This window comes from Typopeltis vanoorti, chromosome 2, assembly GCF_054136105.1.
Source record: "Typopeltis vanoorti isolate ZY-2024b chromosome 2, IOZ_Tvanoo_1.0, whole genome shotgun sequence".
Lineage (NCBI taxonomy): Eukaryota > Metazoa > Arthropoda > Arachnida > Uropygi > Thelyphonidae > Typopeltis > Typopeltis vanoorti.
Window position 1 is genome coordinate 101,274,607 of NC_143550.1, and position 27,023 is coordinate 101,301,629.

Below are 27,023 nucleotides of genomic sequence, written 5' to 3' on the forward strand. Positions count from 1 at the left end.
TGGAATTTTCCCTGGTTTCAGAAAGGCCACCATTTGGCATGCCTCCAGTTGATATTCTTAGGGTTCTGAGGCAAGTGTTGTATAGGTTTAATAACCACTCTTTAGCCCTGTTTCCAAAATGTTTAATCTGTTCATTACAAACATCAAGGCCTGCAGGTTTTCTAGGTTTTAATAGGTTTATGGCAGCATTGAGTTCAGTGATGATGAAATCTGAGTTAATCATATTTTGTTCCTCACTTGGGGTTCTAAGTATCTTCTTTTTTGTGTGCTTTTTTAGGGAATTTTCCATTCAGCAGCAGCTGGTGAGCAATTTGATTAGCTGTTACCTGCGGATGCTCATATGGCTTAGTGAAATACTTCCTAATTCTGTTGATGAAGTTCCATTTCCATGCCTTTCTGCTACTATGGGTCATATCAAGAGCTTCTATTTCTTTTTTCCATGAGGAATGCCTTTCCTCTGCCATCTTGGAGCATAATTTTTCTCCTGCTTGGATAGTCTCTTCTGAGAAGGGGTCGGTATTGTAAAGTGTAAGTAATCAGCATACTGGGCTTGTATGTCAATGGAAAGGCCTGGAATGTAGTTTGTGCAGCATCCTCGGGGGGGGGGGGGATGTGTTTGGTGGAGATTTTCCTCAGTATTTTTATGAATTCAGGATACTCTTGAGGATTTGGAGGGACTTGTTCTATGGAGCGAATGAGATCTTCCATGAAACCCTTCCAATTAGCTTTTTGGAAATTAAATTGTCATCTATAAGGGACTGTGTTAGGCATAATTGCTGGGTTGAATTGAAGCATTATAGGTCTATGTTGAGTATATGGAATCGGATTTAAGACCTTTTTAACACAAATGTTGGATATTTTTGAGCTAACAAATATGAGGTCAGGGTTATAGCCTCGCTTCCATCTGCCACTGTTGAAAGATGCAGGGAGTTTTGGATTATGTATCAGGTTTAGAGAAAGGTTTTCAGCCCATTTTTCAACAAGTTCTCCATCTTCGTTGGACTTTGTGTAACCCCAGTTAACACTATGGCTGTTAATGTCACCTAATACAACATTAGTCATGTATGCATTATTATTGAGGAGGATGTCAGGGAAGGAAAAAGCTTCTTCTAGTGGTTAGACTGAAGTGATTGAGATGTTTTTAAATGTGATTGTAATAATCTCAATGTTTCTGTTGTTCGCTGAGTCAATGGACGATGGGATCAAGTTCTCTTTTGTAAATATTGCACTACCATATTTATTGTGGGGTATTTCTTTGATGAGTTTCATGCCATGGATGTAAGGTCTTGCAGCACCTTCTCCTCTGTGAGTTTCTTGCAGGCAGAGCACATTGCAGTCATTATCTCTGCAAATATTTGCAATGAGATCTTGCTTGACACTGGAGAAACCTTCAATATTAAATGATATTATTTTTAGACCTGGCCCCAGGTAGGGTCCTTTAGGGCAGAAATTTGGGAGCATTTTAGTTCGATCACTTGTGTTTGATTGATAGCAGCTTTAGCTTCCCTTAATGGGTACTAACAGGGTGCAGGAACGAGAACCTAGCTGCTGCGCACTCCACTAAATAGTGATCATTTCCAATTTCAAATCCTCTATACACTCTGGTGTCCTGCACTAGGGAGAAAACATTACTATCAACAATAACATAGTCGATGAAAACTTTTCTTATTCCTTGCCTCTTCTCTCCATGTGAATTGAGATAGTTACCAAGTTAGTTAGTAAAATAGTTACCACTTTAAAAACTACAAAAATGTTCATAAAGGAAAAGTTAATTTTCCGACATGTAATAATAAACTCATCCCACAAGACTGATTGATTACCCTATTATTGTAATGGATTCTCCTTCTTCCCATGTGCAGAAGTGTCAAAGGGTCTTGCATCTGTGGGCATACAGTACATAGATGTTGCTATAGATCTGATAATGTGGCAAATAGTGAAATGTATGAGCAAATAGGAAAAGAGTGACCATTATGGATGATTTTAATTACGACAGATTGGGATGATAAGATAACTTGAAGCAAAGAAAATGAATTTGAGTTTTTGAGGGACAACTACCTCAGGCAGTATTCAACAAAGGGCAAGTGAAGATTGAGCATATTGGATTTGATCATCTTACCTGAGGATGTCATTATACATGAAATTTCAAATCTCCCTCAGTTGGTGAGAGTGGCCATGAAGCGATTACCTTTCCACTGAACTCCACATTCCATGCTGCAGCATGGAATGTGGAGTTGAGTGGAAAGGAGATCAGTGCCTTCAGTGCTATTCAAGAAATATCTAGTAGAAGCAGTGTCTAAATGTAGTCCAAGAGTCAAAGTTAAATAAGGTAGGTGGGAAATGGATAATGAGATTAACCATGCAGTACGGAGGAAGAAGGCATTATAGAGGCAACATAAGATGAGTGATAATAATCAGTTCCGGGAGAAGTAGAAATAACAGGTGAGGAGAATGAACCAGTTGGTAAGGGTAGCAAAAGTGCAGTATGAGCAGCTGTTAACTAATGAAGCTAAAAAAAACCCTAGAGTTATTTCGATATGTAGCCAGCAGAAAATAAAAAGAATGATTATGGTAGGATAACATTAATTGAAGAAAATAGTATAAGGATAACTGCTGCAGACGATGTAGTTAACATATTAAATGAGCAGTTCCTAAAGGTCTTCCATTCTTGTGAATGTGACATGATGCATAGTTTGAGAACAGTGGAGGAGGAGAGAGAGACCGACTGTGAGTGAACAAGAGGTATATTTGTATAGTTCGCCCACCGATTTGAGGTCCCTCGACACTTCTGCGCATGTCAGAAAAAGGAGAATCCATTCCGATAATAGGGTAATCAGTCTGTCTTCTGGGATGTAATAATAAACAAACTGAGTTTGTTTATTATTACAGGTCGGAAAATTTAGCTTTTCTTTTATGAACATTGCTGTTTTTAAAGTGTAACTATTTTGCTTGATAACAGTTGGAAAAATGTATGTAGAGTGTTAATACATGCAAATATTGCGTTCTACATAAAACAATGTCACTTCGCTCCATGATAAGTTTCCTTTTATTCTGGGACTTTTTAAAACGAAATCCGATTTCATGAAGTATTTTCCTTAAAGTTTCTCTTTTCCAAGGAAAATTAATTTTTTCTTTAAGCACAGGAATCAATTTCGGAACAGTTGACACTCTTTTCTCGACCACGTAAAATTCATGAATAGCTCTTCTTATAACGTCTACATCAAAATCATTCAAAGCTACGGTTTTGATGGTTTTCTTTCTCTGGCGCTTTTTTTAGGAGATTTAAATTTTGGCTTACCTTCACCTTTTGATTCCCTACGAATTCTTTTAACAGTCGACCCCGATACGCCCGCAATTGCACTTGCACGTTTTATGACTTGAGAAAGGGGAACAAGAAGACGGCCTTCTGACGATTCTTTTTCGCAGAATGTCAGCACATTATTCAATATTCTTTTGCAAGAGCTACTGAAATGTGTAACAATAGAACTTGTTGACTGTACTGGATCCATCATACAAATTAATAATAAAAAAATAATGCAAAAAGAGAACAACAAAAACAAAGCTAGTACTAGTACAGCGACAGACAAGAAAGCACGTGATTTCGCATGTTGGCGACCAATTCGTACATCCTTCATTTCTTTCTTCCCTTCAGCATGAATCGACTATTCTTGGCACCAAGCCAAGAAGGGATCTAGAAATGGTGGGCGAACTATAATTCAGTAAACTTGATGTTGATAAGGCTGTGGAACTTGATGATATATCACCACATGTTTTAAGAGAATGTAGAATCTTGCCTTCCTTTCAAAGGAGCAGAAGGAAGGCAAGACTGTACCACTTCATAAGGGATGTGACAGAACTCAAGCAAATAATTATAGGCCAATCTGTGTGTCATTTGTTAAAGTGTTGGAGAGGTTAGTGAGAACCAGGATCCAGAATTTGGTTAACAGTGGTATTTTCTTTGATGGGCAGATATATTGCTGGAGGTGGATGTAGTAAGAATTCTTGGGGTAAGGGTGGATAAGGATCTGAAACTTAGAGGACACATTGCCAGAATTGTGAGGATAGCACAATGAATTCCTGCATTAATGCTGAGGATACTAACTTGTAAGAGTAAGGAGATTCTGGTTCCATTGTATAAGGGCTTGATTAAGTCACTTATGGACTATTGTGCACAGATTTGGTCACCTAGTTTTCAAAAAGATGAAGAGATATTGGAAAGGGTCCAGAAGCAATTGACAAAGGTAGTTTCTGGAATGTTGAGTGTGAAGAAAGGTTGAGAAGATGCAATCATCCAGTGAATAGCTTTTTTCATAAAATGGTGAGAGATGGGGGAAAAACAAGAGGTCATCCCTCAAAGCCGTATAAGGAGTGTGTGAAAAAAAGAGTGAAAAGCAGGTTTTTTGGATGGAGAATGGTGAATGATTGCAATGCATTTCCTGAGAATCATATATGCAGAGAATTTGAAAATTTAAGGATGATATGATGAGCTGTGTATATGACATAGGAACCTCCCGAGATTGGTCTTGGGATAATAATTCTTATCAAGTGTTGTAGTACTGGATTCTAGCCAAAATTGAGAAACCTTTAATACATTCTTTCATTTTGTTATATTAAATATAATATGATACTAGTGCATCATATTATTACATAAGTGAAGTGGATATTAGATCCAGCATTATTTCAAAGCGAATGTAGAAACTATGAAAGTTTTGTAAGTTTGACCAGAGATCTTACAGGAATACATTCTGCATCATCCCCAAGTTGCCTTAGTATAGACTACTTAAAAGAACCTAACCACTGCCTAAGTGTCCAACCTTACGAGAGCAAAACTCTTGTTCAGTACTAAGTATTTTCTGTAGGTGAACTCTCGGTCGGTGCGTAAAAGTTATTACTCAAATAAAGAGCCAAAAGGCTTCAGTTTGACAATGTAAAATTACTTGAACAAAGTTCCCACAAACTCTCTGGTCGACTTACGAAACTTTCGTAGTTTCTATATTTGGTTTTGAAATAATGATGGATCTAATATCCACTTTGCTTATGTAATTTTACATTGTCGAACTGAAAACCTTTTGGCTCTTTATTTGAGTAATTACATCATATTATATTTAAAAGTAAACCACAACTTATTTATTTTGTTTGTTTTTGTAAGTAATCTCATGTTCAAATTAAAAAAAAAAAATTATCCTATATTAAAATTAAAAAATAAATATTTCTGAGCTAAAGGAAGTGTTACATTTGAGAACCTTTTTATTTCTTTAAGTTAATTTTAAATTCTGTTATTCTTCATGATTTGTTCATATTTCTGTTTTCAGGTAAGAAATCTCTTGCCATCAATAAGCTCTGCTATTGGAATCTACACCCCACAACGTTATGTGTGGCATATTGGAATTGCTTTGCATGCTGCACCTCGATTTTTGGTTGCCACTATGTACCAGATGTACTATAGCAATCTCTTAATTCTGAATCCATTGTGGCAGTGGATTGCAACTCTCATGTCCATTTTTCACATAGTGGAAATTACATGTCTTATAGGACTCACTTATATATCGTCCACAGAAAATTTTTGTGAGTAAATTTCTTAGTTTTAAGAGCTTATAGAAAATCTTTAAAAACTATGTTAACATTAATACAATTGTTTTAATAATTGTATTGTTGGGTATGAGACAGGTTGAAAATAGATAGATAGATAGATAGTGGAAGTAGGTGGATTTCTGTGATGCATGGAAAACTAAAGTATTATTAATGGAGTATTTTAGCCTTTTCACTCCTAAACTTGAGTTATCACCAGCAGTTTAAACCTGGTATCCTTAAGTATTCTCCAGTGCATTTTTGCATTTATAAAATCTCTGCTGGTATTTGAATTTTGCAGGAATGTGGTGACATCTCTTATGAATATATTTCTGTTAAACTCAAGCATTTCTTTTATGACTTATTTTTTTAACGGTATTAACACCAAATGAACTATCTTATAAAAGAGATGTTTTATTAACTTATATTTTGCTGAATTTCAAATCAGCATCATCAGAGCACAACACAAATGTATGCGTGATAGTAATTGAAACGATACAACTGTAGCAGACAAAAGATCTAATGTCTTACTTTGGTGCCCTCTAATGTTGTAAAAACAAAAGTATTACAGCTATGTCGGAGTTGCTCTTAAAATAACCGTCTCCCAAATTTTTGGCAAATTAATGCAACCATATTCATTCAGGTTAGGAGAGTTCTTCATAGTCATGGCTGACTCAAAATTTTTCGGATCTGTAACGACTTCTAAATAGCACATTCATTTTCTTTCATCTAATCCTGTGTGAAGGGCGGTCCAAAGCATGGTCTGCTAGTCCTGACTTGCCATAATAATGGTAGTGAACGCATTTTTTATGTTCTTCCAGGCAGATGTTAACAGATCTTCCTGTCTTCCCATAGTAGTCCAAGTCACATGGAACATCATACATTCCAGGGTATGCTAGAGGGTGAAGTTTATCCTTAAGAGAGTGGATAAGCATTGTCAAATTAATGTGAGTTTTAAATGCAGTGCAATGGTGATGTTTCATTAGTACTTTGGCTATCTTTTCTGATGTACCTCTGACAAAGGGAATAGGAATGGTAATATTGTGTTCATGTGTATTAGAGGAGGGGGAAAGTAATGGGGCTGTATAGTATTTTATCTGTTTTTGTAGGAATTGTAGCTGTTGGCCAAGAAAGTATAGCACAGATATTCGAGTTCTGTGGACAGAGCCAGAACCATCTGTTCTGTGTAAGTGGTTATAAAATACCATACTGTTAGGCTTAATGATAATGATGTGATTATTTATGTAGGTATCTTCCTGTATGTGTTGGTTTTGTGTAAATGGAAAAAGATAGTGATCCATCTGAAAGGTGGTGGGTGACTAATGTGTCAAGAAAAGGTAAACAGTTATTAGATCCTTTTCTACTATGAAGTGGATTTTGGGATGTTGACTATTTAGATAAGTGACAAAAACCATCCAAAGTGTTTTGTCCATGGGCCAAATGGCATGTCATTAACAAAGCATAACTACACTAGGGACTTGTATGTAGCTGTGTTAAATATTTTGTACTTACAAAACTACTTACAACAGCTACATACAAGCCCCTAGTGTGGTTACGTTTTGTTGATGATGTGTTTACCAAAATATAAGCAAGTTAATAAAATATCTCTTTTATCAAATAGTTCGTTTGGTGTTTTTAATACCATTAAAAAGTAAGTCATGAATGATATTCAACACCTAAGCTTATCTGTTAAACTCAAGCACTTCTTTGTCATTATATGCTATATGGAGGAAATAGTTTTACTTTTTATATATAGCAGAAGAAATGTACAAGTCGATGTGTCATATGGTCCTTGTCTTCCCAGGGATATAGTAAAAATAGCAGGAAGTGCATAATGACCACAAGTCATGGAAATTGCAATATGAAATCATCAGGAAAGAGAGTCAGCCAATAATGAAATCCCATTCTGTAATCAATTACAATATGAATATGATGAGTAGTTCTGCTGAATGTTTGGTAAGGCCCTAAACTGTATACAGAAAGTTTTGTTTCCACCTCCTGCACATAACAGTTCTATGTTCTCAGAACACTGTACAAAGTAAAATAGGGAAAAACCTAATAGCTGTAGATAGTCAACTGACCGTCATAAGAGGAATTTTTCAAAACTGCCATATGCTGAGAGTGGCCACTAAAATGAAATGTGCATCACCTGGCAAATAACTTCTCATAGTGAAAGGAAAACACTTCCCAATCATGTTTCTTCTTCCACCAAAAACATTTTTGGCATTTGAAGAGAAGAAAAGGGGGGGGAGAGCAGATATGTGTGATGTTGCATTGTTTTATGTCTAATCCTGTTTCAGTAAATATCATTCATTGCTAAATTTTGAAAGATGGAGATGATACAGAATGTATTCAGCATTCTGTATCATTTATATGTCAGTTGTGGTTAACCTTGAAATCCTAAAAACAATAAGGCTAAAATTTTGTGTTGTTTTTAATTTAAATTAATAAGTCAGGAGAGTTTGGTTGGCTTATATTTTCTGTGCTGGAAAAAGGTTAATTAGTATTATTAATGAAGATATTGACTGAGAGCAAATAAGAGCTGATAATGTAGCATGTAAGTTTCTTGATGAACTTTGTGAATATTATTCATAGTAAAATGTTTGTGAATCTACTTGAGGGGAAGGTGGACAGAATCTTTGATTTTCTTCTATAATCAAAGATTCTCTTCCCCACCCCCCAAGTATTGCCTGTAATAGTTTCACATATGATTATACCAGGAATGTCGTATTAATTAATATCATATTAATTAATCTCTATTTATGTTCTTTAATCCTTATGCATTTGTGCATGAAAATATGATACCATACCATTCAAGGCAAGTGTTTAATTTTGATTACCTTCTTCATTAATGTGAGTTCTCTTCATATCTACATCCACTCATTGCTATTAATTTCCTCTGATGTTATTTCTAAATCTTTTATAAATGTTGCATATTTTATGGATATAATCAACATGAATCAGTTTCTGATTTATCAATCAAGTGGCCTCATAAATTAGTAAAACCATAATCATATTAAGCCAACAGACCAAGGGTTAGAATCCTGCCATTGCCATGAATATTTTGTAATTTGTCTTTACGTGAGAGATATATTTCACTGTCCAGTGTAAGACTACTGCACTGGTTTTTGGATGCCTGAAATGTCTAGTTCTAACGGGATAAAAAAAAAAGGATTTAAATAAATGATCCAATTGACAGGATTTAAATAAACCGCACAGTCGACAGGATTTAAATGATTGTCACAGCCAAGTTTAACAACAGCCATCAGATGATAAGAGAAAGGTGGCTGAGTATGGTGAAGTTTTTTCTGTCAGAGATGTGCAGAACTGTACGACAAGTGACACTAGGAAGTGTCTTAACTTACTTACTTCAGTACTATGGGATGTTGGATCTGTTAGGAAAAAAAAAAGTTAAGACAAATTATTTAGGACACATCTGACCCAGATATAAAATGAATGAACAGCAAAATTAGGTGAGCAGATGGAAAACGTTGTTGAGAAGATATAAGGTAGCAGGCAATGACCAGATGGATAAAGAGTATGAAATGCTGGCTATAGAAGTGACATGAATGATAAGGAAAGAAAAAGGCACAGTATGAGAGGAAATTGGCTTAGAGTTGAGAGATTCTAAGGGAATTATTGCTCTGTGGCAAGCATGAAGAATAATAATTATAGAAGGGTGAATCTAATGGAAGGTGATTGTGACAGTGACCACCTTGGTAGAAGATGTAGACAAATTATTTAATATGTATGATTGGTGGTCGATTTATTTATGGTTTATTGGTGCAAAGATCATAGTGTGCCAGATCAAAGGTTGCAGCAGTACACAAGGTAAGATAAAATAGTAAATAAAATGTACAAAAAAACAAATTTTAAATAAAATATGCAATTCATTGTTTATGCAAATAAAATTCACAATCAGATATGTTTGTATAAATTTATTACTGTAAAATTATATTTTACAATAATAAATTTATTATTATAAATATAATATAATAGATTTATCAGACTCCGACTTCATGTTTGTATAAATTTTTGTCCGAGTCTTATAAATCTGCCTGAGCATATATGGCTTAGCCAGATTAGTGAAAATTTCATTCCTATCATGTGTAGTACTGCCACTATACCAGGATATGACAAAAATGATTAGACATGCATTGCATTTTTTAAATGCAATGTATAGGTGAGTCATCAGCCCTCAGTAAATAAGAATGTGTAAGATGACTGTGACCTATGCAGAGCCTAGCATGAACAGCTTCCTCTCTCCTGTTTCTACATTGACTGCAAATGCTTAATTTCAGTCTTAATCTCCTGCCATGATAACTGCCATTGGATAATTAGCTTTGATCTTATAATGCTCTGTGTATGGGACTTTCAAACAGTATGTAGAAAAAAGTATGAACATTTAGTAGCACATTGGAATTGAGGGAAATAAATAAGACTGCAGATGCAGTCTTATTTCCCTCAATTCCAATGTGGTTGGGAATCTAACACAACTGAACATCAAAATTAAGAGTGTTTAGTTTATACAACAGTTGTAGAACCTTGCAAAGCATTGGATGAGGATTGTGCAAAAGAGGGAAGATGACCTGTAAGGAACTAATTGAATCTGTATTAATCATACATGTATAAATCATAAGTACTACATTCATCTGGGATCTGATAGGAGATATTAAGGATAGGAAAAACACAGGTCTCTGTTCAGAGTGGGCTGCTCTGTGTGCATTAAAAATTGCAGGTGGGCAGATGGAGTATGAGACTCGTAGTTGACAGAGTGAGATTGCAGAATGAAGTGTAAAACCCTACCACAGAGGAGTGCTATACTGTTCAGTGCTGTTAACTTCAACATAATCTCTTGCACATACACTGAAGGAGCATAACGCAATCTGACATGTAATATTGAGCTTTTAAATGTAGAGAAAATAATGCTAGTCCATGTTGGATGATCTGGAAGGGACTTTATTTTTAGGGTATAGTTAAGAGACAACTGTTTCTGTCGAAGCAACGGAGCATGTTCATTTGCTTCTGTATAAAGACTTTGAATGGGCAGTGCGCAAAAAACACCAGTAGCTATCTGTAATCCCTTAGCAGTTTAATTATCCAAACAGTTATCTTTATTGAAGAGTTCACTATTCCTTCAAACTTGCTTCCTATTCTCTGATAACTTCACAGATCAAATGAAAGGGATGCTATATATTTGATTGTTGGTCTCTGATACAAATTGTCCATCTTCCAACCAGAATGCCAGTTAATCTTCGTCTTTTTCTCAATAGCCAGAACTTTTATTAATCAGCTTTCCTGCCCCAAATACACTGTAGATATTAAGTAGCAACACTGACTACATTCCCTTTTCGACAGATCAACCTTCACATAGCCAATCTTAGTCCTTCATCCTTGGATACATCAACAGTTCCAAATGGAATGACCTCTAATTTCTGCTCTTCCTTTTCATATTTAATATGGTTTCTTCTCTCCTGTAACTGAAATAATCCTTCCTAGACTTGAGGACCTTCATTGTCTTTTCCACACCATACCCTGACTAGTATCTAATGCCTGGATTTCACACGTATGCCAAAGCATTCCAAGATAAAAATTCAACATATCCTAAATTGCTCAAGTTAAAAACTGTAGATTTGCTAATTAGCATTCACCCCACACTATTGCCCACATCTGTTTATAAAAACAAGACAAAAAACTTATCAGATTCTGAAATACTGTGAAATACAGAAAATTTGCATCCTATTCAAATGCCATTAAGGCCTTCTGGTTCCTTGCTAAGGCTGCTGGTTGCAACTTCTGCTCTTCCATGTTTCTGCCTCTTTAGACATGCAGATGCTATGGTAATGTTACCTAAAGATAATTCTTAACTCTTGTCTTGTCTTTCCTTCCTACTTTTATTTAGATGAAACAAGGAAAAGCACTCCCACTATATCATGAACAACTTGGCGTATGCCTCTTATCTTTTACCAGAAAGATAACAAAATATCCTTGATCTAGATACTAACAAGTCTCCTAGTTCATATGGCATCCTTCCTGTTATGCTGAAGACCTCTGTTCTGAATTTGCATCTATTCTGCTTGACTATAGAACCTTTCATACTCAGCGCATCTACCCAGCACCATGGAAGCAAGCCTTTATCCAACGGTCCCCCCCCCCCCCAAGTAAGAGACAAAGTCAGCTGTCAGACTCCCATTTACAGCCAACTTTTTCATTATCAAAGCTCACCAATTAATTAGTGGTTGCCAGTATGGATTCCAAATATAAATCACTAATATGATTTCATTCCACACCATATCTCATAGCCGAAATTGTTTATTTTTGGACACAAGCAATGGAAGATTTAGAAAAACTTATTTAGTTATTTTCAAAGCATTCGATATTAACTAGTTTAGTAATCTTCTTGCCAGGCTATTGTCTTGTAGTCTGCCATCAGCTCTTTTTGATTGGTATGCTGATATTCTGGTAATTTAGTGTGTTAAAGTGGATAGTTTCTTTTCTTTGAATTTCTCTGTACTATTTAAACATGAAATCTTATTTAAGTTCCATCCAAAGTGAATTTATTACTGGTTAATTTATCATACCACTTGAGATTAGCTTTGCTACTATTAGGTTCTTTCCTAATATCCTCATTTTTAATATAATTCTGCCAGTGATGCCATCTGTTCACTCCCCTAATTTTTCTTAGAATGTTCATATTTGTCTGTGGTCTCTAATCTATGATGAACTATTTTATTTTTAATTCACCTGTCAAATCTCTTAATTAAAATCGGTTTGAACACTGTCTTATATATAGCTAGTTTAGTGTTTTGACTAATTTCATTCTTATTCCATATAAATTTATTCATATGAGTCTTCACCAGCTTTGCTTATTCTGTTATTTCCATATTTCATTTGCCATCTTCACTATAAAAATTGTGCATAAAAGCTGGAATATTTTATTAGTACTATAGGTTTCCCATTCAGAATACAGCCAATGTTTTCAGCTTCTGCCTATTTTCAGGGTGTTTATTATTGCTGATTTTCATGCTAAATTTTGTCACAGCAATTATTTGGTTAGTTAAGGAATCTGCAGATTTAAACTAGAATTATTTAGTAAAGTAAACAGCAGAGATTAACTTTGTTATTGGGCCTAATGCCATCTTCCTTCATGTGATTCATATAGATTATGAATAATGGTGGAGATAGTATGTACCCCTTTCATCTGGTTTTGCATCAAACCATCTTCCTGTGAAAAATCTCACATAATTGTTTTACTTATGGGTTTTTTACAGTATTTTGGGTGTGTATGTGTGTAATATATATATATATATATATATATATATATATATATATAGAGAGAGAGAGAGAGAGAGAGAGAGAGAGAGAGAGAGAGTAAAAATTTCATAAATAATGTTTAAATCTTGTTTATAAGACAATGTAAAAATATATACATATATTTTTTCGCATTTCGAAATGCAATTGTACACTTAGTATTACTGGATGCTGCTACGTAGTTAAGCGGTGGCAATACTAAAGGAGACTTAAATGAGTAGTAAACTTATCATATGTTGTAAGCCTTAGAGATTTACATAAAGTAGCTTTGCATGTATTATATTATTGTGTATTTGTTTATAGTAGTTTTATACCATATACTATTACAATGTTCAAGTGTTGTAGTAATGGCAGCCAGTAATGGAACACTGGATAATAAGAATACTAGCAAATGCATAGGCAAGCAAGGATGGGAAGCCAGAAAGGCAAAATAAACTGTTGAGCTAAGTTCTGTGAACTCGGAAAAGTTTTTATATCCATCTTTATCTACTCTCCAATGAGGAACTGTGAAATTAATGAAGTCTAGTATCATGTGTCAAACCTCCCATAGATTAGTGAAAATGTTATATGCTTAATGAAAAGCAAGTGATATTGTTCCAAGGAGCAAGATGAAATCTGTAGTTCTTTTGATTGGAAGTGCTTTTAGAAGTGTTCAGTTAAATGTGCTCCTATTGCCAGAGTGATTATCTTCATGCCTACTTCAGCACAATGAAGGAAAGATGTATTAAGGAAACTAGAAGAATACATATGAAAGTATATTAGTCGAGTGAGTTTTATTATATTCTAAAGAATTTTTGAGATGATAGAATGAATGAAGGAGTACAAACAATAAAATAAAGAAAGATGAAAAGGACAGAAAGTTCCTGTATAGGCAAGACAAAACCACAGAACTTGTAGTTGAATGCTGTATCTTTGGTGAATGAAGGAGTACAAACAATAAAAAAAAGAAAAATGAAAAGGACAGAAAGTTCCTGTATAGTCAAGAGAAACCACATAACTTTTAGTTGAATGCTATATCTTTGTTTTGTATAGTACTTGATGTTATTTCTCAGAATTTAATATAACTGCAAGTCAGAGTGAAAGATGTATATATTTTCTTTGTATATTATGAAATTCTGGAATGGCCATATTAGTTGTCTTCTGTATTTAATTAGAATTTAAGAGTTAGATATAAAGAATATAAATGTCAGATCTCCTTCGAGAGACAAAGAGAATTACTATATTTGCTATATAAAGAGAATTACTAGATTTGTTTGCAGTAAATATTTTTATATTTGATAAACTTGAGCTCCATTCTTTAATTAAACACGACATACTAATTTTGAAGTCAATGTGCCATCATGGATACAAACTTGAAACCTTCTAACCAACTGAAATAAAATTATATATAAATATTGTTATATCTTAAATCTACATGATTTGACTGTGACTAAAAGGTTGAATATATAGAACAAAGCAGGGAAATAGCATAACTGGTACAGTTGATTGATAGTATAACATAAATGGTGCAATCAGTTTACAAATACACCAAATTGTGTTATGTTTTATACTAGTATAATGTTCACATAGATTTTCTGGATGCAGTTAATGCACACAGAATGATAACATGAACACATACAGATCATATGTTAATAGAAGACATTATCGATAAAGAAAGGACTGGAAGATTATGAAATTATAAATGAAAATATAAAACATTTAAATTTCCAAATGTTACATTAGCTTAATAATATCACTTACTTGAAATAATATGCATGGTCTGTATTATTAAAATCAAAAATAATCTTAAAACTTCAGCAGTAAGTCAACTTTCTAATTGGTTATCTCCAATTAGAAAGAAGGATAAGACATAAGTAATGAACAGCTAGCTTATATTAGTCAGCTTAGGGATAGATATTTGTCACAACTGACTTGTTGACATCAGCTGTGCCAATCACCCCCCCCCCCCTTCTAATTAAATGTGACCAATTATAAAATGCACTGACTGCTTGCATTTTCATATTATTTTTCAATTTAATGGTACAGACTGTGTATGTATTTAGTTCACTATGAAGATTTCAAGTAAGGGAAGTTAACTTAACATTTTGAAATTTAAACATGAATTTTGGATTTTCATTTTTATAATATACTATTCTAGTTCTCTTCTTTCTTTATCAATAATGTCTTCTATTGTTTGCAATTGCACTTTCATGTTGCCATTTTTTTTATTATTATTATTACCCCACAAGACCTCATGGAGTCAAAGACTCATCTGGGAGGTCCTTTATTATTACGTGACACCTCCAGGGAGTCCAAAGACTCATTGAGGGAGGGCACCTACTCTACAACTCTGTCTCCACCACTCATTCCACCAACTACAATGAACTGCAACAACACCAACGGCATCTTCTGCCCACCACCACTAGTATTTTCACAGACAATCACAAACATCCATGCCCACGCTTGGATTTGAACCCACAGCCTTTTGGCTGGAGAGTGGATACGCTAACCATTTGGCCAACCAGACCGCCGATTTTGGTTGCTTTATGTATGATTTCTGCTAATCCTTTGTGTTCTCTGTCAATTAAGATTTCCTCTCATTTCCTTTGTGTTCTGTTTTCCATTTTCTTGGTTAGGTTTCTCTTTCCTTTTATTTTCTAATTTTAATGCAAAACATGAATTAATTTTTTTATTTTATTTTATTTTTTGAATGAATTTCAAATGAATTTTACTTCATGTCTTGACACTTTGATAATGAACTTAAATATTTATTTTTTGTAGGAACTTTGTTTCTCCAAAATAAGTTTACCAGCTAATACTTTGTGCAGTAAATTGTGTCTTAGTGGTGCTTATTATAAATACCTATATAAACTTGTTACGTAATGCTTATAATGTATTAAAACAATTATTTCAGCTGCACATCAGAAACTGTTCGTGATGTTCATGTGTGGTGCTTTATTAAATATGTTGCTCTCCTGTCTTTTACCCCGCTGCAAATCTAGACATCGTTTAACTGAAATGGTATGTATGCATTCTGTGTAATGGTTAAAATATGCCAGTTTTCCAAAAATATTTCTACATGGATTTTCTACTCATTTCTGGGGAGGTTGCTTAATTTTATTATAATTTTTATGACAGATTTAAGCATTTCCAATAAAAAATGATTTTAAAAAAGAAAATATTTAGCAAAATTGGGATATATTTTAATATGCACATGTGTGTATAATATTTATCTGTTAATGAGCTAAGTTCCTCTAATGTAGTTATGTGAGAACAGGTTTGTCCATTGTGATAAAGAGTTAAATAATTGTGAGAGCAGATAACTGAGTAATCTGTGAAAGAAAGGAAAGGATGGAGAGAATGTTATCCTCCATCTATCATGGAGTCGAGATTTATCATGGAAGATCCTCACCATCAGACACAATGCATATCAACCTAAACCTTAAGCTGCTGCACAATTTCTGTATTCAGGCAGTGCATTCAGACTCACTCAGACAGTGCATTCAAACCTCCTACCATTACCAAGGAAAAAACTTGCTCCTTGTTTGTGCTCTTCTTGTGCAACTTCTAGGAATGCCCTCTTGTTCTAGCCCTTGTCTTCTTCAATCTGGTAGATAGACTTATACATTGGTAACTCATAACATAACCATTATTTTTCAGGAAATAACGTATACTTAAATGGTGTCGAGGTTAGATGGTGAAAGGACGTATTGTCGGAGAGCTCCTGAAAGATTTGTGATTTTTGTTGATTTATTAATATTTTGTTAGATTTAATTGTGTAATTTTAGTGTGTAATTTTAGTATATTATTGTAGTTTTATTAGTGTAGTTAGTGTACTAAAGTATTTTATAACATAATCTATGGCGGGAAGTCGCCGCTAGAGGGATTCGTAGTGTGTAGCGTTCGTGAAAGCTCCGTATAAGATAAGCATTATTTTCAGTTATCGTTGATAAATTTACTTTAATATTGCGTAGTTTTGTTTGCCTTGTGTATCTTAGTGTGGTGTCTGTTTGTGTGTTTTTGGTGTTTATAAATTATAATTTGATAAAATACATTACTAGTAAGTATGGCTCCAGTACGAAGGAAAATGGCGGCCAGTAATGATGGTTCGCCATCTTCTTTCAAGAACGGTAATGTAAAGGAGATGATTCAGTGTACTATCTGCGAAATGTACGCTTTGCAGAGTGCGGTCAGAGTGTGGTTAGATGATAATAAAGGAGGGAATGTGTGTAGAAAATGTAGGGAGAATGAGGAATTGAAGTGTATTTTGGATCATGAGTGTGATATTTTTGTCAAACTTCAGAATGAAGAAAATAGGGATATGACAAGAAACGGCGAGGTTGTACCAGAGAATTGTGAGAGTGTGAATATAGAAAGTGTGAATGATAGTATTAATGGTTTTACAGAGAATAAAAGAGATGAGATAGATGCAATGAGTGAGATCGCGTTGTTGAATGTGCGATACAAAGGGCAACTAGAGCGTATGAGCAAAAATCGACTGAATGAACCAACCAATAATAAAAAGTATGACAGGAAAAATAGGCGTATGAGTGTGAACATGAACAAAATGAAGGATAGAGTGCTGTATGGAGACTCATTAGTATGAGGTGTGTTAGTAGAGGATTTGACAAAATCGTACCAACCTGGTGCGACCATAAAGGATGTAACTGAGTCTATTAGAGAGCAAAAGGAAAGGATGAAAGAAATGATTGTTGTGGCAGGTACGAATGATATGAAAAGAGATAAAATGGAAATGATAGAAGACCTGAATGAATTGTTTGAGGTAGCAAAAGAAAAGAGAGAGAGTTAGAATGATTAGTCTTTTGCCATGGTATGACAGTGAAATGTTTAAAAGGAGGGCCATAATTGCGAATGACTTTATGTGTGGGTTATGTATGACGAGTGGTGTGGAATTTGTGGATGTGTGGAGTGAGTTCGATGGGCGAAAGGATCTATATAAGATAGATGGCTTGCATTTGAATGGTTATGGTGTAAGGAGACTTGAGAAAGTGTTGCTGAATGTAATGGATGTGTAAATTCAGGGAAACTAGATTTATTAAGGGGGGGAGGTAGATATACAGTCCTTAGGGAGGCAGTTGAATGTATGAATGAATATAATATGCCCGAGCGAATAAGGACAACAAATCAGAGTGGGATAGTTAATATAAGGCATCAAGGTAGGGTTGGGGCTAATGGGGGGGTCTTAAATTCATGTACACTAATGCTAGGAGTATTAGGAACAAGAAGGAAGAGTTTTTGGCCATGGTTGGCACGTCCAGACCACAGGTTATTGGTATTAGTGAATCATGGCTGACTGTAGATGATATAGCTAGTGGGATTGAATGTGATGGGTATAGTGTGTTCAGGATTGACAGGGAGAATAAAATGGGGGGAGGAGTATTGTTGATAACTGATGAACTACAGCCAAGGAGAATAGAATTTGAATTGCAGGATAGAGAAAAATAGCCCATTTGAGGCCATTTGGTGTGAGATTGTGGCTAGCAGAACTAAATATACAATTGGGTGCTGCTATAGACCAGGTGATGGAAAAGATGGTGGTGACAGTATGCACAAGCAAATAGAAGAAATGAGTGGAAGGAGGGTAATTATTATGGGAGATTTCAACTATGGTCGCATTGATTGGAGTGAGGAGAGGACACACGGGAGGAAGGAATTGGATTTTATGCGGTTATTAAGGGATAACTATCTACGACAGCATGTAATGGAAAATACTAGGGGTCAGAGAGTACTTGACCTAGTAATTACATCTGAGGATTTGGCTATAACAAATATGACCACATTGCCACCAATTGGTGAGAGTGATCATAGGGTCTTGACTCGGGAGGTGGCTAAAGGTGTGGAATTTTCAATTAAGACAGTGTACATGTGGAATTATCGGGCTGGAAAGTATAACAAGCTTAGGAGTTTGATTGGTTCAGTGCCATGGCATGTACAACTGCAAGGACTAGAAGTTGATAGTGCATGGGAGGCAGTTAAGAAGTGTTTGCGTGAAGCAATGGCTGACTGTATACTTAGAGTCCAAATAATAAATCAAGTAGGAGTTAAATGGATGAATAACACCATTAAGCTTGAGCTGCAAAAAAAGAAACAACTATGGAGGGAATTTAAGGAGAAAGGTGACCGGCAGGCACATGAACGGTATAAAGCGCAGGCCAGAAGGGTAACGAGTGTGGTAAGAAAAGCAAAAAAGGATTACAAAAGAACATTGGCCATGCAGGCTAAAGAGAATCCTAAACAGTTTTTTAGATATGTAGCAAGTAAAAGGAAAACTGTACATGGCAGAATGATTTTAAAGAATGCCGATGGTAGGGAGGTAACTGAATCAGTTGATATAGTTGAGTTACTGAGTGAGCACTTTGCAAGTATATATCATCCAGGTGGTGACATTGCAGAAATGAATAAACCAGTAGATTATACGGGAATTGTGGTGAATGAAGTGGAGGTGAGTAGTCTATTGCATAACCTCAATGTCAATACATCCGTGGGATTGGATGGTATACCAGCTCGTGTCGTATGAGAAGCAGCTAAAGAATTGTCAGTACCCTTGACCATTTTGTTTAATTTGAGTCTCGGGTCTGGGTTAGTCCCAAGGGGGTGGAAAGAGGGGAAAATAGTTCCACTGCATAAAGGTGGTTCCAAGGCTGCTGTTGTAAATTACCGACCGATTTGCATATCAGGAATCATTGTCAAGGTCTTAGAGAAATTAGTTAAGAAAAGAATACAGGATTGGATAGATGAAAATGGGATATTGTATGAGGGACAACATGGTTTTGTGAAGGGTAGATCATGCCTCAGTAACTTGCTCACATTTTATAACACAGTGACGGTTGAACTGGATAGGGGTAATGGGTTTACAGTGATACTACTGGACCTTGCCAAGGCCTTTGACAGGATACCACATGGAACCCTAATCAGTAAACTGGAGCAGATGGGGATAGATATAGGGTTGGTGAGATGGATAGGAGGGTGGTTGAAGGAGAGATACCAGAGAGTGGTTTATGCAGGAGTGGAGTCTAAAAGACGGCTTGTGACTAGTGGTGTACCGCAGGGCTCTGTTCTTGGACCACTGCTTTTCAATTTGTTCGTCAATGATATAGGAAAGGATTTGAGAGGAAGTGTTCACTTGTTTGCTGATGATGCAAAGTTGGGTAGAGCAATTGTGAGTGCACAGGATGATTTGGATAGTTTGGAGGACTGGGCTAGGAAAAATGGATGTCAATTTAATGTGGCAAAGTGTAAGGTTATGTACTTTGGGGTGAAAAGAATAGCAGCAGTATATCGCATTGATGGAACCGTACTCCAGGAGATTGATGAGGCCAGGGATTTCGGAGTGTTGGTGGATAGGGAATTGAAGTTTAGGGGGCACATTGCAAAAGTGACTAAATCAGCTCATCAAATCACTTGGCTTCTGAAAAATACTTTAACATGCAGAGACAAACAAGTTGTTGTTCCTCTGTATCGAGCCTTGATAAGACCCCATCTGGACTACTGTGCCCAGTTATGGGTACCAGGGTTTCTTCGTGATGGGGGGGGAGGTGGAGAGGATCCAGAGACGAATGACCAAGATGATAGAAGGTCTGTGGAATGAACCTTATGAGAATAGGTTGAAGATTTGTGGGTTGCAGAGATTGGACGATAGGCGAAGGAGGGGGGATATGATTGAGACATTCAAATTACTGAAGGGTTTCTATAAGATTGATCCAGAAGATATTTTTGAAAGTATGACTGGTGGTGGGATGACTAGGGACCATGCATGGAAGCTGAGCAAGAGCGTGGTTGACAAGGGAGTTAGAGCTAGGTTTTTTACTTGGAGAGTGGTGAATGAGTGGAATAAGCTTCCAGAGTCTGTTGTGGGTGCTACGACCGTGAATGAGTTCAAGGCAAGGTATGATAGATACTGTGTCAATGTCGAATAGTTGTTCTTGACATGATGTTAGGGCCTCCCTCGATGAGTCTGTCGACTCCTTGGAGTTGCCCGGAACAATAATAATAATAATAATAAATGTTAACTATAATAACTCTAATTAATATTTTCCTATATTTCAGTAGTGTTAATTTGAAATCATCAAGGATCACAAAAATGATGATATGTGCATCAGGCACTAACACTGGGCAAGTGGGCCTAGAGTCCTAAATGTGCCCTAGTGGGCTAGATTGGATGGTCTTAGCCATTGGGTTGAAGATCTGAGGATGAGTGTTACCCAAATTTGTTGAGGTTTGGAAACTTTTTCAGAGCTGAGGCAAATTCAAGGAATAGGCTTCTTTCAGCATATCCTGTGGTGGGTGGCTAAAGCATGGTCAGCAAGTCCTGACTGGCTGTAATAGTGGAACTGGATGTAGTACTTGTGTTCAGAAATTCTGATATTGGCTCTCCTTCCTATTTGGCCATAGTAGGACAGTTTGCAATTTCAGGGGACCTGGTAGATCATGGGAATGTCGCTGGGCTTTGGTGGAGCAGATAAGGATTTGCCAATTTTTCACATAGTCTGTAAGTGGTTTTGTATTCCCTTGGATTTTGTCAGTTTTTTGGGTGTACTCAGGATACATGGAATGGTGATAGATCTTGAGTAATATGCTCTGATGGGTGAGGGAAGGGGGTTTTGATGTTTTTTTGGATTTTTTTTTTAGGATTGTAGCCATTAGCTAAGAAAGTGTTGAGAATATGGTCAAGTTCAGTAGTTAGGGCATTGGTATTAGAACTGATTAATTTTGCCCTGTTATATAGAATTTTTAAATCCCATGTTGGGAGGGTGGATGATGTGACTATTAGTGAATGCATCTACCTGTATGTGTGAGTTTTCTGTAAATGGAGAATGCAAGGGATCTATCAGGCAGAGATGTAATCAGTGTAGCTAGGAATGGGAAACTTGTTTTCCTTTTCTGAGGTAACTGGATCCTGGAGTGTTGGTTGTTTAGGTGTTAAGAAAATGTGGAGTTGATCTAAGCCATGTGGCCAAATGAAGACATCATTTACATAGCCAGACAGTGGGTTTTTGTGGGGAAGAGTTATAGGTTTTTTTTTTTTTTTTTCCTTCAAAGGTCTCCATGAAGATAGAGGGTACAGCCATGAGTTCTCCACCCTAACTGGGGGTGGAGAACTAATGGCTGTACCCTCTATCTGTTTGTAGAATTTTCCTTGCCAAATGAAATAGCCAGAATTCATGGTGAACTTAGTGCTGAGACATCAGGAGAAAATATGGCTTGGATGAGGTCTATTTGAGTGGAACATTAGTGAATAAAGGAGAAACATCAAAACTGACCATTGACTGCGCGGTTAGCCTAGTGGCTTTGCGCTTCGCAACCATATGCCTTGGGAAGGAGTGTCCCTGGTTCGATTCCCGTTGTAGACGTGAATAATTTGAGGATCTTCCTCAGGCATAGCCAAATTAGCCGGTCTTGGGCACGGTCAGTAGGGTTTTTCCTGCCAGTTTATCTGGTGTTTTTCATCCCGCAAACAGGCAAACCGGCCCCCGTGAACATACGCCTCTACAGTCAAAAATATATCCCCCCCCTCCCCCAGCGGCAGACCAGGCGATGGGTCGGTTGGGAGTAGTACTAACAAGAAGTCGCATCTAAAAGTGACACGCGGACCCTGCATAGGAAGCGGGAATAACGCATAGATGAAGAAGAAGAGGAGATCAAAACTGACCATTGTGTTGGTGTGTTGGGATGTGAGGTTTTCTATACTGGCTTTAAAGTGTACTGAGTTTTTTATGTATGAAGGTGTGTTGCCAGTATATTGTGTGAGCACTTTGGCTAAATGTTTGACTAATCTGTATGTGGGTGAATCATTGCCATCCACAATGGAACGTAATGGCATATTTTGTTTATAGATTCTTGACAGTCCATATATTGTGGGGGGGGGAGGCTAGAGTTATATGGTTTTAGTTTGTTTGTGACTGCCACAGGCCAAGAAGTAACAATTTTAAGGAGCCTATGGAGTGCTCTGATCTGTGTATTGGTGGGATCATAGTCTATAGGAAATTAGGTAGAACAATCTCGAAGTAAGGAGGCAAACTTACCTGTGTAATCTAAATGTTTTAAAACCAAAATGGTGTTTCTCTTATCCGCTTTTGTAATTACTGTTCTGTTGTTGTTTTTAATTTCTTGCAGAGCTTCAAATTCTTTTCTTGAGAATTTTTTTTTGGTGGTTTAGCATGAATGAGTACACTGGCTACATCTAGCCTGATGTTGTTGGCAATATGGTTGAGAATGCTGAGGATACCTCATTCTACTTGGAATGAGGTATCCTCAGTAGGAAAGGTGCTAGTTATGCACTAGCACCTTTCCTACATCTCTTATACTAGTGCATAGTATAAGAGATGTAGGAAAGGATCATTCAGAGGTTGACACTCAACATCGCATGCAAGTGTGCTGATTGCTTTCAGCTTCTGGGTGAAGGATGTTGAGTTCACTACTGTGTTAGGAGGTAGTTAAGGCTGGAAAGCTGAGTATTTTTAGTAGGTTTCATATTTCTTGATGTGTCAACCTCTTATTTTTGAAAACATTTTTGTCTGCCGAAGTATAAGAGATGTAGGAAAGGATCATTCAGAGGTCGACACTCAACATCGCAGCAAGCTCCTCTTCTAATGCACAGATAGCTTTGTTAGTGTTGATCTGAACACATCCAAAAAATTTGCATCCCTTATCTGCTCCATCAAAGACCAACCACATTCCCTAGACTTGCCAGGTATCTACCAGGTCTCCTGTAGTTGCAAACTGTCCTACTATGGCCAAACAAGCAGGACAACCAATATCAGAATTTCTGAAGTAGTACATCCAGTTCGATCATTACAGCCACTTAAGACTTGCGGCCATGCTTTGGCCACCCTTCACAGGATATACTGAAAGAAGCCCACTCTATTACACCGCAGCAAATACAAATATGAAAGGCTGTTCTTTGAATCTGCCTCAGCCCTGAAAAACTTTCCAAACCTCAACAAATTTGTGTTCATGCGACAGCTCCAAATTTAGAAAGCATTAATCCTCAGATCTTCAGCCCAACTGCCATAACTACCCAATTCAGCCCACTAAAGGGGGTGCCATTTAGGACTCTAGGCCTGACTTTGGTTGCCTTTTTTCTGCCTCACTTGACTAGTGTTAGTACACTGAAATCATCAGAGTACTGTTGTCAAAAATAGGAAATTATCAATTAAAGTTATTATAGTTAATATTTTAATATATACTATTTCCAGAAAAATAATAGGCTTATACATTGCTTACTCATAGCTATCTAGCAGAATTACTATTATCCATGGAGATTCCATTGTACTCAAGTCCCATCAGTACAGCAAGCTGAAGTTAAATATATCCAGACAACTGAATAGATTAGCCTTTTTAAAACTCTGCTGGGATAATAATGTTATCCCAAATTGTGGGAAATTGAAACACTGGTTTACTTCACCAAAGGTTCTCCACATTTACAGGCACGCTAGCTTTGCTCTTTTACGGTAACAGATTTCAGCTACTCATGTTCTCGTGATGGAAACTAGTGAAGCTATCCATGCTTTAGAAGAGGAGCTAAATGTTGACCTTTGGATGGTCCTTTCCTAAGTTTCAAACAGCAGACAAAGAATTTCAAAAAAAAGATGCCAGCAGATCAAGAAATATGAAAATCTAATAAAAAACTTAGGTTTCATGTCTCATCTACCTCCTAACACAGTAGTAAACTTATCATCTTTCACTCTGAAGCCAGAAACAATTAGCATACTTGCTTATGACCATAACTATGCACCAGCACCTAAAATTAATTTTTGCAGAATAAATAATGATCTAGGTAGAACGAGGTATCCTCAGCATTTTCAAAAATATGGCCAGCAACATCAGACTGGATGTAGCCAGTGTATACTCACTCATGCTAAACCACCAAAAAACAACTTCTCAAGAAAAGAATTTGAAGGCCCTGTAAGAAATTAAAAACAACAGAATAGTAATTAAGAAAGCCGATAAGGGAAATTCCATTGTGGTTTTAAACCATTTAGATTACACAGGTAAGTTGCCTCCTTACTTCGAGATTGTTCTACCCAATTTCCTATAGACTGTGATCCCACTAATATACAGATCAGAGCACTCCATAGGCTCCTTAAAAATGTTAACTCTTGGCCTGTGGAAGTCGCAAACTAAAACCGTATAACTCTAGAGTTCCCCCCCCACTCCAGATATATGGACCAAAAATCCATAAACAAAATGCACCATTACATCCCATTGTGGATGGCATTGATTCACTCACATAAAAATTAGCCTCGTACTCTAATGCACTGATCACTTATGACTAATGGTCACTTTTGATGTTCTCTCTTATTTGCTAATGTCCCACTCAAAGACATCTTAGACCTCATCCGAGCTCTATTTCCATGAACTCAGGGTATTTCATTTGGCAAGGAAAATTCTACAAACAGATAGAGGGCATAGCCATGGATTCTCCACTCTTGGCCAACTACTTCATGGAGACCTTTAAAGAAAATGATCTAAACTCTGCTCCCTGGCTACACTGTATAGATGATATGTTCTCCATTTGGCCACATGGCCTGGATATGCTCCACATTTTCTTAACATATTCCAAGTAATCAACACCCCAGAATCAAGTTTACCTTAGAAAAGGAAAACAACAGTCCCCCATTCCTAGACAGTCATGCCAACCTGATGGTGCCCTGACATTCTCAGTTTACTGAAAACCCACACATGCAGTGTGCAGGTGGATGCATTCGCTAGCAGTCCCCCCCCCCCCCCCCAACAATATAGGATAATAAAACCCCTATATAATAGGGCAAAATAAATCAGTTTTATCAGTTTTTAATTAATTTTTAATTGGGGAAAGTATGCCCCATAGGATTGCTGCAGTCATCACAGCAAAAGGAGCTCCTACATCTTATTAAGGTGGGTGACACGGCTGTTTGTTCCTTACACTAGGTGTCCATTCTTTCCAAGCAGTGTATAGATAAATAAAGTGCTTATTCATCTTTATGTTTGGCATGGAACCTGCCTCACATACATAGTTCTGTATTACTATGTTTTGAACCCTTTTCCTCTTAGCACCTTGTCATATGCCTCTTCAAGCTCTACAAAACTTAAATACACATCCTTATTTTCCTACTATTTCTCAATCATTGAAAAATCCAGATCTGTTTCTGGCAACCTCTATTTGGCCTGGCTATTTCTTACCGGAAGTAAGTACTCATTAGTGACCTGTAATTCTCACATTTAGTTTTATATCCCTTGTTACAGATGAGTACTATGAGAGATATACATCAGTCATCCATAATTCAACCTTCCGAATTATGCAGTGCAGCCTTGCAAAAACTTCATCCCTTCATATTTCTGCATTTCCAGTCAATCATCATGTATTCCAGCTGCCTTTCCACATTTCAGGTTTTGGATTTTTTTTTTTCTCTACCTCATCTACTGACATGTACTCTTGATCACATCCCTCTGGAATATTTTCTATGATAGTTCTGTAGCTGCCTGTTGTTACATTCAAAATTCTTTCAAAGTAATTAATTCAAACATCTAGGATATCTTCAATAGCTTCCAGATCATTTTGCTACCGTTTAGGATATTTATGTTCTATAATTCTTACCAGTCATTCTACAACTTTTGTTTAGTGAATTTGATAACCTCTTTTGCTTTCTTTTCTCTGTACTGTCACAGAACACATAAACTTACTTGCTAATAATTTTTCTTTTCTTCTTTTCCTTGACTGCTTCTTTAATTTCCTGGGTCAACCATGAAGTTATGATTTTAATATCTCTGCAGGTACCTTCACCACATTCCTCTCTGGCTAAATCAATCAGTATTTTCTTTAGTCCACTGAGTCTCCAACATTTGGGTCCTAGTTTTATATTGGTTCAATTTTTCTTGAATTAGATTTTTTTTTTATGTTTGAGTCAGCAGTTTGTCTCTGAAAGCTGACCATTGTTTCTGTAATCTTTTTTATACACTTTATTTTTAATAAGATATGCACTTTTATCCTGCTCAAAATTATATGATAACCACTTCCAGTTTCAAATCCCCTGTATACGCTTGCGTCCTAAATCAGTATAAAGATATTGCTATCAACAAAAACACAGTCAATGGCACTTTTATTTCTCTCTCTCTCTCTCTCTGTAATGTACATCTTCATGTTGGAACATTGTGTTAGTGATGATAAG

The 27,023-nt window shown here is 36.4% G+C and overlaps 1 protein-coding gene across 5 annotated transcripts in view; it reads left to right on the plus strand.

Annotated features, from left to right (window-relative positions):
• LOC150109295 (acyltransferase PGAP2-like) overlaps positions 1-27,023 on the plus strand; it is a 222,977-nt gene that overhangs the window by 17,298 nt on the left and 178,656 nt on the right. For all 5 annotated transcript variants that reach the window (XM_090407069.1, XM_090407099.1, XM_090407088.1 and 2 more), the window contains exons 2-3: positions 5,310-5,562; positions 15,770-15,876. In XM_090407069.1, the coding sequence (XP_090263195.1) occupies positions 5,310-5,562; positions 15,770-15,876 (360 nt within the window). The remainder of the gene's footprint in view (positions 1-5,309; positions 5,563-15,769; positions 15,877-27,023) is intronic.